This window comes from Lissotriton helveticus, chromosome 4_1 (assembly GCF_964261635.1).
Source record: "Lissotriton helveticus chromosome 4_1, aLisHel1.1, whole genome shotgun sequence".
In the NCBI taxonomy this organism is placed as follows: Eukaryota; Metazoa; Chordata; class Amphibia; order Caudata; family Salamandridae; genus Lissotriton; species Lissotriton helveticus.
In genome coordinates, this window is record NC_136063.1 from 529,420,199 (window position 1) to 529,433,396 (window position 13,198).

A 13,198-nucleotide genomic window follows, 5' to 3' on the forward strand; every position below is an offset into this window, starting at 1 on the left:
CAAAGGCCCATGATGGAAAGTCCTGAACAATCAAAAGGAAGGGCCTTGGAAAATGCATGAAAAACCTTCAGACATGGATGCCCATAGTAAACAGTAAATCTAAATGCAAAGTGAACATTTATATGCATTACATCTCTGTGATACAGAAAAAAACAGCACATACAAATATACTAGACTTTAGTGCTACAGACCAGTTGAGGTAGGCCAATATTCAGGATCACAAAGGTATTTTCTCAGGTGTTGAAAGCAGGGTAATTTAGAAACGTGGAAGGAGGAATAAGTCAGCACTGGCATGGTCATTCTAACAATTGGTTAGAGTTATGGAAATACTAAGCAGTTTCCAACATTTATAAGTCTCTTAATTTACTGATGTCGCTATCTATAATATAAATGGATAGGTCAATGAGTATCCTAATCAGAGGGTTTAGTAAGAAATAGTTGATGTTTCTGATCTCTGCTTCCCATTAAGATCTAAATGGAAAATAAGTTGTGAAATGCAACATCCACAACATAATGACATGAAAAAAGAAGAAATCCCCATAACAAATATGGTATATAATGAGAATAATTTTATTTTATCAATTGTTGTTTGCCCCTCAGGTTACAGTTGTTGGAACTGAATCACAATGGACATTCCACTATCATAATGATGAAATTGAGAGTAGTACTTGTTATTCTTTTTGAGTGCTTTTCCTCTCTGTCAATTGGAATTGCGCTAGTTTGGCCCTCAAAGACTCTTTGTATAACCCTTACTGTTTGTTTTCAAGATCATCTAGCACTTTGTGAATTTTACTTCTGTCGTTACATTGTGCCATATTTCTGCTTGCTTGTTTTCAATTAGTTTGTTTGGCCATTTTACCTTTGCTAGTGTTTATTTCTATGACTGAGTCCAACTAATCTTGACTTCTTTAGTTGTCTGGCATTTTCAGGTGTCTGTAACAAGTACAGTGCTGACAATTGGTTAATTTGTATAGTTTGGTACAGTGTTGTAAATGGAACTATTAAAGTGCAGGTACTCACTACCTCAGAGTACCTGCTTGCTGCTGGGCAGTGCCGGCACTCTCTCATTAAAATTATTACACCAGCGCTGAGAAGTGCCGGTACTCTCTCATTAAAATGATTGCACTAGTGCTGAGAAGTGCAGGTACTCCCCCTTTCAAATTGAAGAATTACAGGTACTCAAAACCTGACAGTACCTGCCCAATTAAAGTACTGGTTTGGTATCACAGGAATTATGTCACCACAAATCGGGTTTGGCAATAGAAAGATATGGAGACACCTCACCAGCAATCAGAGACATTCAAGGTGTGGACCTGGGAATCTATGGATACATTTAAAGTTCAAATTGATAAAGGAGGCAGTCAGAAATGGTATCAAAGCTAGTCCAAACTGGATAATTTTGAAACCAATGTCTCCCGGCCATTTCTCTCGAGGAATCTGAATGGAACTAAATTAAACAATAAACCCAAACTTCCCGTTAAGCGGTGACTTGGTGACTATCTCCTGGTACATGGTTGGTTTCAAAACATATAAGTTTCATAGTTTGATGAGATTCCGGCCTGCTGTTATCCGTCTTCAAGAGACTTGGCCTATTGCTAAATTTGACTGGGACAATCATTTAGTCAATGATGTTCCTGCAATAAGAGTTAGGAAAGGTCATGCCAAGAGTGACCTCTCTACCCTCCTTATAAATGAGATACAGTGGGACTTTGAAATAATACAACTTCTGACCTACCTTATACAGTGGATTAAAATAAATCTACAGAAGCAAGCGCTTACTTGGCTGACACTCTATATCTAACATCTATATCTCACCTGCTCTGGAATACAATATACAGCTGAATGTGTAATTTGATCTTATAGAGCCTATACTTGATTCAGGAGGAAATTCCCAAATTATAATAATGGGTAACTTTAACGCAAAACTTTCAAATGCTGTGATAGAAGCTCATAGAAATGCAGAATTGGTAGAAGTTTGGTCCGTTCCTTTCTCCCACAGATAAAGGCCAATAAACACAGAAGAATGTTACTGGAATCAGTGCACGGAATAAATGGCGTGGCATTAAACTTAAGAACTGATGGGGATGTAACTGCTGCTTTCACCAGAAAGGGAGTTACTGGCTTCTCTATTATTGATTACATCATAAACAGTCACAAACTATATCAGAAACACCTGTTCTTTGAAACAGAGTTTGTACTAGGTAGAGACCATGCTATATTATATTCTGCACTCAAAATACAAGTACAACTAACGCCATCTTGGGCGCAAAAGAAGGAAACAGGGATGCTCTTGTTGCTTGTAAGCAAGGTTGAATCATTTGGAACACTGATAACATATCCAAGTTCAACAAAGTAGTCATGTCACCTCGCTTTCACCATTTATTTGAAGAAAGTAACCCTATTTCGATCTATGAAAAGATAATCATAGAAGTTGCCCATGAGATCCAGACAAAGAGGAAATTCGTAAAGATCTGGTAGGCCCAAAAAAAGGTTAAAGGAAGTAGAACTCTCCCAAAAGCTGAATAAGCTTGTTCATTAACATTTCATTGCCCCATCACCTGCAAGGGGCAAAGAGATATAAGCTCTATGAAGGAAAAATAAATCTGCCTTGAAATCAGTAAAAATATCATGGCTAGGAACTGGGTAGATCTGCAGCAAGGAGCCGAGCAAAAGAACAGTAACATCTTCTGGCAGCTTATTTCTAAATTCATGGGCAGAAAGACGACACTGGCTGCTATTTCCATTCCACAATAAGAATGGATCAATTACTTTTCTGTCTTGTATGCGACTAATTCGCCAATGACAAACTATTAAGTTTTCTTCAAGCCTACTTCTGAGCTTGATCTGCCTGTAACTCCTCTTATGGTGAAGCAGTTAGAGATGTATATACGGACAGCAATTTCTACGGCAGCGATGAGACCAGACATAAATCGCCATAATAGTCCTGCAGGGTTATCCAGAAGGTTGGGGTCAGCTGCAACTTCTGTGTTTTCAAACTACTATGCAACTGGACTTGTTCCTAGTTCTTGGTCCGGGAGTGTAGTAGTCCCTCTGCATAAAAAAGGTTCCCGCCTTACCCTATATAATTAATGTCAAATTGCATGACTAGATACAACAGGGAAGATCTTTGCTTCAAGTGTTTTGGACCATCTTAAGGACTGGGCATGCACAAAGGGTGTGATACTGTTAGCCCAAGTGGGTTTCAGATGCGAGCAGTCTGTGACTGATAATATTGCTATTGTGCAAGCTATTAATGATAAGTATGTGGTGGCTAAATCTCAAGTTGTATAGAGTGTGTTTGTTCACTCTACTGTTTTTGATAGGGTTGATAGACCTACCATTTGAAAGAAACTAGCTAGAATGGGGATCCCTAGTTACGTACTAAGACGTATTGTTGCACTCCATACATCTACTTGGTGCAGAGTTGTAAACAGTGTGTTTGTCGACTCTACTGCTTTTTTATAGGGTTGATAGTTCTACCCTTTGAAAGAAACAAACTAGACTGGGGATCCCTAGTGACGTACTAAGACTTATTGTTGCACTTCGTACTACTACCTTGTGCAGAGTTCTAATGGGGGAGATAAGGGACTGACTCCAAACATTTTAAACCAAAATAGCCTGAAGCAGGGATGTATGTTAGCCCCACTTCTGTTTTCCTTATTCCTAAGTGTTACAAATGGGGGTCTCTAGTTGGCAGTGGTTTGCACCTTCTTTCTAGTCAGGATAAGGGAGTTACACTCCTAAAATAACCCCTGCTCGCTCTCTTGATAGCTTGGCATTAGCAGTCAGGCTTATCTTAGATGTAGTGTGTAAAGCATTTGCACATAACCGACAGTAACACAGTGAAAGCACTACAAAAGGACACCACACCAGTTAAGAAAAATATCCAATATTTTTATGTACTTAAACAAGACCAAAAACTATTTAAAACCACAATACGGTACTTAGAAATCTTCAGTCATAAAAATAGACTTCAAATATAGTTCCTAGAAGTGGATAGCTCCATCTGGGGTTATCAGAGCGTTGTGAACAACAAATACAAACAGTTCTGGCTGACCGAGGTGTCGCGGGACAGCTACGATGTCGGGAAGACCCGCAAAACAGTACCTTTAGAAATACAGGGCGTCGGTGACCTCTCAATTAGCCCTAAAAGGCCGGAGTCCGCAGGCATCGGTTCCGGAGTTCGGTGCAGGAGTAGTCGGCCCTTTAAGTCATACGCGTTGCAGGTTGAACTCCACGCGGGTGAAGTCGGGGGCACGGCAGGCGTCAGGGCTGCAGTGCAAAGTGCAGAAGTGTGGTGTGCGGTGTCCTTAGGTCGCGGTGCAGGCAGCAGCTTGGTGACAGTCGCCCTGCAGCGTCGGTGAGACCAGGGCTGCGGTGCGAAGTGATGCAATGCTCATTGCGGTGCTGGCAGGTCACGGTGCAAGCAGCTGCATCGTCGTTGCTGAAGAGCTGTCGTTGGCTGATGAAGTGGAGTCAATGGTGCCGGCATCAGTAGGCCAAGACTGCTGTGCGGGATGAGGACAGTGAGTCAGGTAACTTACGAGCAGTGCCCTCGAACCACAGTGCAAGCAGGTGCGTCAATGTCGACGTGGAGCGGAGTCGTCAGGGATACCAGGGCGACGTGAAGCGAGGCGGTGCAGAGTACAGTGCCCACAGGTCGGGTGCAAGTAGCAGCTCGGTGGCAGCATCAGGTGGCGTCATCGGTGAGACCAGGGTTGCGGTGCAGCGTTGCATCGGTGACCTCTGTGATGCCTTCAGGACACAGAGTCAGCAGCGGCGTCGTAGATGGCGTCGGATTGCTTTTCTTCTGTTGCAGCACAAAACACACAGTCCCAGTGCTGATGGCAGAGGAACTTGAAGCCTTTGCTGTCCTGAAACTTCTTGAACAGGGGACAAGCTCTACCTCAGGCCCTTGGAGAAACTCACAAAAAGGAAGTTGCAGAAGGTTCAGTCCAGTGAAAAATCGAAATTGGCAGTATTTCACTATCAGGACATTCCACACACATCACAGGGGTATCTTGGGTCTACCTTAGGTGGGCGTACATGTAAGAAAAGGAATGGTAGGGCCTGGCGAGTGGGTGCACTTACCAAGTCGGCATAGCAGGTACAAACTGCGTGCAGACTCTGCACTGGAGGGCCTGAATTACCTTTTCAGGGCTACTCATGTGGGTGGCACAATCAGTGCTGCAGGCCAACTAGTAGCATTTGATTTACAGGCCCTGGGCACACACAGTGCACTGTACTAGGGATTTACTTGTAAATCAAATATGCCAATCATGGAAACACCAATCCATAATACAAATTTCACAGAGAGCATATGCACTTCAGCACTGAATAGCAGTGGCAAAGTGCCCAGAGTCCTAAAACCAACAACAGCAGGTCAGGAAAAAACATGAGGAAGAAGGAAAAAGTTTGGGGATAACTCTGCAAAAAGGGCCATCGCCAACACTGAGTGATCTCCCTGCCTGTTTTAATCACGGTAATTATTTTCCACCTAAAATGGCTTTTTATAATATACACAATTTAATGTTTGCAGATGATGTGGTCATTTTTTTTTATCTTACTCCCATTGGCCTCCAGCACAATTTGGATGTGCTCCCTGAATATTCAGAGGCAATTTTGTTTTAAAATAAATATTACCAAAACAAAGGTGGGATCTTTTTAGAGAATACAGTCCTTTTGACTGGAAGCTGGGTGGTAGGTCTGTAGAGATGGCCACAACATATACATATTTAGGAAGGGTAGTTTCACAAACTTTAAAAAGCTCCACACTCTTTTAATCATTTAGAGGGCAAGGCATCAGCGCACTTAGGCGCTTTAAAAAGATTATGCTGTTCCTCGGGTAGGAGACATTTTACATTTCTTTTAGATAGCTATCAGGTAAAGATACATCCTATTCTTAGTTATGCACTTGAATATATCCCAATAAGGAGGTGTTACATTTTAAATGTATTTGAAGGGAAACTCCTTCGGAAGATAGTATCCCGGAGTCATACAGTTCCCGTTCAGGCATTGCGTTTAGAGTTTTCCATTCTTAGCACCTATTCTAGATCATTGGCTAATGTGATCAGATTCGTACATAACCTTCTCCATGCATCTAAAGGCATTTTGAGAGCCCTTCTAAAGAATAAAAGCTTTTTTTTTTGTTCAATGTATTTTATTAAACTTTTATAGACAGAGGTAGACAGTGGTAAACAAAATAAATACCCATTCGGAAAGGATGTATACATCATAGTGAGGGGTGTAGGCTGTGCATAAGATGGTGACTCAGTGGATATGCTGCAAAAATTGAGTGAAAAACGAAAGCTCTAAGGAAGAAGTAGGTGTGCACACTTTTAGCATTAATCTTGAGACCGCACTAGTGAACTTTCAATGTTCTATCATCCCCCATCTGCAATTGTAGACTCCAGCACAATTTAAATTGTTCTTGAAAAATGTATCGACCAGATTAACCTATCCATGGGACACTGCACATTGCTCCCAGTTGGAAATTTACAAACTCTATTCTCATAGCCTTTCTTTTAAGATGAACCAAGGATACTTGAAGTATACATTCGGCCATAGCACTAGGCGTTTTATAATCATGTTATGACTGTGCATCTTACCACTAAATAATTTTACAAAGCATTGGTCGAATAAAACAGATGTTAGGAATACATGATTCATGTTAGGGTTGGATTCAAGATATTACACATGTATTGTTTGTTTGTCTCTCTAAATCAAAACTAGGCGCCGCCGGTGCGTCACTTTTAAAATGGGAAAAAGTGACTCATAGGCGGCGCAAGGCCTTCATAAATAAGGCCCTAGAAGCACAGAAGCCGTTTCTAAAACCTTTATGTTTTAAATACAGTGCATTTTAAAACCAATTATAATTGGGCTAGCAAAACCACCCCTGAATCAATTTGTGTGCCGCAATTTGTACATATTTGTACAACTATTTTGACCAATGTATTTGCAGTATATTTATATGCAGTTTGTTTGTTTTAGGTTCCTAAATATTCATTTAGGAATGTATATATTGTTGATTTCTGAAGAGCTCTACATCAATAAATCGAATTGCACTGAATTGCCAAGATGGAACATTTATTTACATTTTTAAAAATCAACTTCATAACCCAAGGAGCAGCCTTGGTGCAAGAGGTAAGGTGGGTGACACGGGAGCAGGTGTAAACAGACAGGCCATATCATCAATCCACATGTTAAAGTCCCTGGTAGTATGCAAAACACATTTTTCTGTTCTGTGGCTCAATTAAGGGCTGCATTAACCAACTAATGCTCTGCATTGAACAAAGCTGCACATTCTGATTCTGAAATATTGAAGCTCCTTCTCTTACACACAGGAATTGTAAAGAATGTTTTTCAGTGTCTTCTTAAGAGCAAAAATGCTAATTCGTATTTTTTTTGTTTTGTTTAGTTAGAATAGATTCATAACTGTCTATAGCCATACTGTGGCACAGCTGCTTAGAAAATGATTGCGGATCGGCGCGAGCTCTCTGTGAATACTATAGATTCTTATATGAAGAGTGCAGGGATCAATCTTCATTGTCCAGGAGGAATATGAAAGCCCGAGTATACCATCCATTCTTATTGCTAAATTATTTTTTATTGTAAGTTATTTTTGTTGCACTTTGCTGTGTCTGCTATTAGAACTCTGGCTTCGGAAGAAACATATACGCCGAATGAATTTTCAATGATAGATTGTAACATTAATTTTGCTTTCGAAACACGTCTTTACTGACAACAGCAGTCAGGAGACATTTATTTCCTGCATTATCTGACCGCGCGTTTCTCATATACAGGCTCGGCAGTACTTATTTTATTTTTACACATTTTAATAATTAGAAATACAAAAACACGTGGGGACAGTGCAGTGGCTACGGGCTTGCTCGAGCAATTACATGTCGAACTGCATGCACACCATGCTAGCAGGAAATGATATGTCTCTGTGCAGGTTATTGTTTATCACATACACAACAGAGCAGACATAAGTCGCAAGGTCGTTATTTTTCTGAAAATTACACATTTTCATGCAAAAGCTGATAGTTCCTATTGATGGACAACGTCATAAAGCCATCACTGTGTTTATAGACATTTAATTGAAGACAGCATAAACCGATAAACTAAGAAACATGCATGGTTGACTCCTCCAATTCAAACCATAAATCATACTGATGTTCAGACAAGTCGCCCAGACACAAATTCTGATGATAGATGAACCATTTAACTTTGATTTTTGAAAGCAATGAGCTCGCCGGCAATACCTCACACTGCCTAATACCACATATGGTCATACGAGAACTCATCAAAAATCCATTTTTTCCTTGTGTGGATGCTAAAATTATCTTCCAAATGATCATTATTAAAAGTATGCTGTGTGTAACGTCTCTCTAATGTGCATAGCTGGCTGAAAGAGGGCCTGCCTCAGTGAGCAATGATTCTATCGCTCTTTCTAATCTTAGGAGGACAGCTTTAGAGTCTGAATAATAAGAATAAGGCTATATGTGAAGATAATTTATTGCATGCATGAAGGAAAATGTAATTAACTGAAAAGGCATTGTTCATGTACAGAATATTAACGCAGCATAAACATTCTATCCATGTCTCTCACACCCATACACAACACACACTTGCAATGGCCAACACTTTCTACTAGTGTAGAATACTAGAGGAACACATGGAAAGACGAGTTTCATCAGTATGTCTTTTTAATACAACGAATACATCACACATTTGTATCATACATATATTGTATACAGCCACATCCATACATGTATGGCACACACATTCTCAATAATAGTTTCTGCGTTGAACATCACGAATGCAACACAAACGTCATCGTTACAAAGCACTGTAATGTTGCAACCAAGCTAGACTGAAAACTATATTCACCGGTAGTCAGGCTAAAGTCTCACGTATAACTAAATAATGAGGGCTATTGTCCTCTTTGCCGAGTTCACTGAAAGAAATGTGACAATATATTTTCTGATCTGTATTCACACACACATACACACACTTGCACGCTACATGTACAAGAGTGAATACATTTATTTTACAACAGGGTTTTTTTCTAGAAGTGAACAAACTCCAAAAAGTAAAATTGCTGGTCACTGTATTGGTCATTAAATCCAGAAGTAACATTACATATGTCTATAGTGAGTGCAGTAAATTTAGAAAGATCTCAGCATTTTACTTCATAGCATTTTTCTCACAGTGGCCCAAAGAAGAGAACGCCTGTCATATATGGCAGGCAGAATCATGTGCAGACGATGTGGGGGGGGGGGGGGGGGGGCGAAGAGGGCAGGGTTCGAGTTTCCTTCTTCTCACCCCCGGGTCATTTTTAGCTGTAGCAATGTGGGGGTGCATGAGGCACTGTAGGCTTTACACTGAACCCACTACTACCGCCTTAGACAACTGACCAGACTGTGCCACTCTCTTCCTCATTCAGCCATCTTGATTTGGTAAACAAACATTACTTTTTTAGACTGGAAATTTAGATGAGGTGACAATGTGTTCCTTTGCTGATCAATTCAGAGTATTGGATAAAGTGAATTCTTTGAAATACCTTTCCAAGGTTACACAAGACTATAGTAAAGGGGAATGTTTCCACAGTGCCACATTACCATTTTTGCGGTCACTGTTCTCTTACCTCAGCTTGAGCCATATCCCGCTCCTGCGTGACTACGACTAGATTAGCATGCACCCCCTCTAGTTCCTTGTTGGTATCATCCAGCTGTAATAAATGAAAAGGCAGTGATATTTAGATGGATGAGTTGTGTGCCAGGAAGGGAAAACTACCAAACAACGACCTAAAGCGATCCCCTGTCTTCACATGCTTGATTTCATTCCTTAATTAGAGCCATTAATCAATAGGTATGAGATATAAGGCTTTAGGAGGACCTGGTGACACGACACCTTGCCACCTGTCAAAATTACAGCTTTCTGTTCGTGCACCATCCCTCAAATAGTTATTTTCTGCAAGCCTGGCTGCATCCCACAATTCATTATTTACTGTATAGTCCTAGCTCCGTGGAATGTCAGGAGATAACCCTCTTGATAGTAACGAATGGTTTACGCCGAATGGTTAAACATCACAAAAACACTAGGGCGCATCCTCGCTCACACTTCACCTCTATACATTATTGTTGTGCAAGAACTCAAACAGGAGAGCAACACCAGCATTAAAGCACACATAAAAAAACAGAATTACTAATAAAGAGTGAGATTGTAGGACATGTAACATGCACATTTCCAATTGAATCTAGTACCCGTACATGTCTGAGGGGTGCTGACAGACGAACAGTAAACCCTTCTTCAAGCTTGATCGCATTTCTTAAATTCATCAGGAGACACAACTGCCATGTGAAAAGGCGATTGCAATAAATACAGTCTTTAACACTTTCTTACAACTAAGGAGACCAAATGGCTTCGTGTGAACAGGACTGATCCGTTCCCATCATGGGCTTTCTATTTAAAGGAGCCATCAGGTGAATGAGGTCACGATATACCTCAAAATCCGAGTAGAGATCATCAAACAAATTATCATTCTGATATGTCTAATGCTGGAGTCACAATTAGTGCAAGGTATGGACCTGATGGGCTGATGCCAAGGCACTGCGCCAGACACCCATTGGGAGTGCCACACACAGCTTTTGAATTACCTGTGCTCTTCAGATCTGTGGGAGGAGAAACACACAAACATCAGTGCATTGCATTTTTTTCATTGATAAGGTGAACACAAGGTCAGAGGGGGTGGGACTGAACTAGAGGAGGGGTGGGGGGGAGTTCCAGAGAAGGGCAGTAAACATAGATCTCAATATCACCTTAACAGATGACCCCAAAAATAGTCACAATTTTTACATGTTCTTTTAATAGAATTTTAAATGAAATAACCATGGTCCCTTTGATATTGCTCAATCAGCATCCCACACAGGACATATCCTCATGCAAAATATGCCCCTTACGTGCATTAGCACACTTGTTCTATTAGCCGGTGTTTATGGCAAGGTATCTTTACCTATGGAACTACAATTCCCATGATCCCAGATTCCCCATTATTGCTAGGGGGATTTCCACAATCAAACACACAAAATAGGCGAGGGAATAATTCCCCCCAGACCCTCGAAAACCTGCCGCTATGCCTCAACACTTTGTGGGCACCGCTCCATGCTCTTAACTCCTGAGCAGGCACACCCACATCTGGGAGCCACACTATGTTCAGAACTCCCACACCTGGGACTCTGTTTCCCAGATGCTCGCATTAGACGCTCGGATGTCATTGGAGCCCTGTCTTACCTCGGAGTTGGGAACATTCAGAAGGACACAATGAATCAGCTCCCAGCATTGTCTGGATTAGCTTAAAAATGCTGAATAGGTTTTGATACTGGGTTAGACCTTTGATGAAGTAAGTGACCACTGCGAGTTTATGCCAGACCTTTGCTCTCATCCTGTGGCTTCACATTGAATCTCAAACCTTTCCTTTTTCTGTAGTGTGCACCTACTAGACTCCCCTTTTTTACTCCTCCATAGAGCTTCAATTTGCCAAAGTCAGGGTAAGGGACCGTGTGAATACCTGGGATACATGCAGTTTCCCCACATACCCACGAGTGTCAGCACAATGAGTGCACTGGAGGGAGATTTCACGAGTGCGCTTTTATGTTTGCAGTGTTCACACAAAAAATATGGCACAGCATGTTTTATCAAGGACTGCCAACTTGGGTAGCCCTCCATGGTTTGTATTTGCATGTCCCAGTTCATTATTTATTGCTAATAGTTCTGTCTAGAAGTCTGCATTTAATTTGAATATTTATGTTTCATACTCTAGGCCAATATGAAGCTAAAATAACATGCGTACTGTCGCTCGCAGCAGAGCATTAGAACTGGTATTGTATCTGTATGTGTGCTGAGTATGATTGTGTATGTACAGACAGGGACACACCATAGGGAAAGCAGGATTCTAGTCCTGAAGAAAGCCCTGGATCCCGTTGTAGGGTCAGAAAAAGGGCTGAGACATGTTGACCTGAATGGATGAAAGACACACAATGATGTCTTACACACCCAATTTGTGTTTTAATCTTCCCCTCACCAGTGGAGCTTCATCCTTTACTTTCAGTTTAAATGGCATGAATCTCAATAATGTTATCTTATTGGTGAGATTTACAGATCATCCTTTCTAAATACAACCATACCAGCCTTTTCTGTCTTGAAATGAACCCCCTCATTATGGAGCATAAAAAGCTTCTGTTTTCGAGGTGGCGGCAGCAACACTGAGGCTGTAGGTTATAGCACTGGATCTTAAGAATGTCTATTCTTAACATGAAGCCTATAGTGTCTGGGCGCTGCAACACTGCAAACGAACGCCGTGGAATGTAAGCATTCACAAAATCAGGGAGAGAACTGCAGGTGCTGCTGGTCTGGCTTCTAATTACTTAATCGCTTGTTTATTCATTTGGTATATCTGTTTGGCACTCACACTATGGTACTGTAGCTTGTGATTGCTATGGGTGAGGTAGTAACAGTGGTTAATGAAACAGCAATTCTAACATTTCCCATTGAATTTATATTTTAAATCTATTACAATCCTAACCAGGAATTTAGGGGCGGATTCACCACCATCGTGTGGCCATATCCAATCCGCCATATTATTATGCCCGTTGGTACCATGGCGGTCGGAAAATCCGACTGCCACAGTTCCAACAGTCGGATTTAATCTGACCGCCAGTCAGACTGTTTGCATAGCCCAGAATGGCAGTGGTGACTGATAGGCACCGCCGGTCAGATTGCGATGGTCCGCCCCCGCCAGCCTTTCGATAGCGGTTCACCCACCATGGAAAGGCTGGCGGGGATGTCCTTTGGGGGGCCATTGCGTGCCCTGTTTGAGCAGGGGCTGTTCGGTTTTGCACATGGGAGACACCTATGGACATGGTGCCTGCCAGGTAGTGGAGGGAAATGCAAAACTTGCTTTTTTTCAATTTGGAAAACATGGCACTTGCGGCTGCCGTGGTGGCGGCCACATTGAAATGGCATATGTGGGACCGCCCGCCTTATAGGTGGGCGGTCACTATCCCGAGACAATGGCAGACGGACAGATGTCCATCCGCCATCGTAATCAGACCCTTACTTCTTTTAAAATGGCTTCTATGATGCCAAAGACATGAAGTGGGGTAATTTACTTACTTGCTTCCTCTCATGTCACTGT

The 13,198-nt window shown here is 41.6% G+C and overlaps 1 protein-coding gene across 1 annotated transcript in view; it reads right to left on the minus strand.

The window, feature by feature from the left end:
* LOC144828023 (uncharacterized) overlaps window positions 1-13,198 on the minus strand; it is a 1,462,897-nt gene that overhangs the window by 1,141,537 nt on the left and 308,162 nt on the right. Inside the window, exon 5 of the mRNA XM_078686162.1 lies at window positions 9,650-9,733. Within this exon, the coding sequence (XP_078542288.1) occupies window positions 9,650-9,733 (84 nt within the window). The remainder of the gene's footprint in view (window positions 1-9,649; window positions 9,734-13,198) is intronic.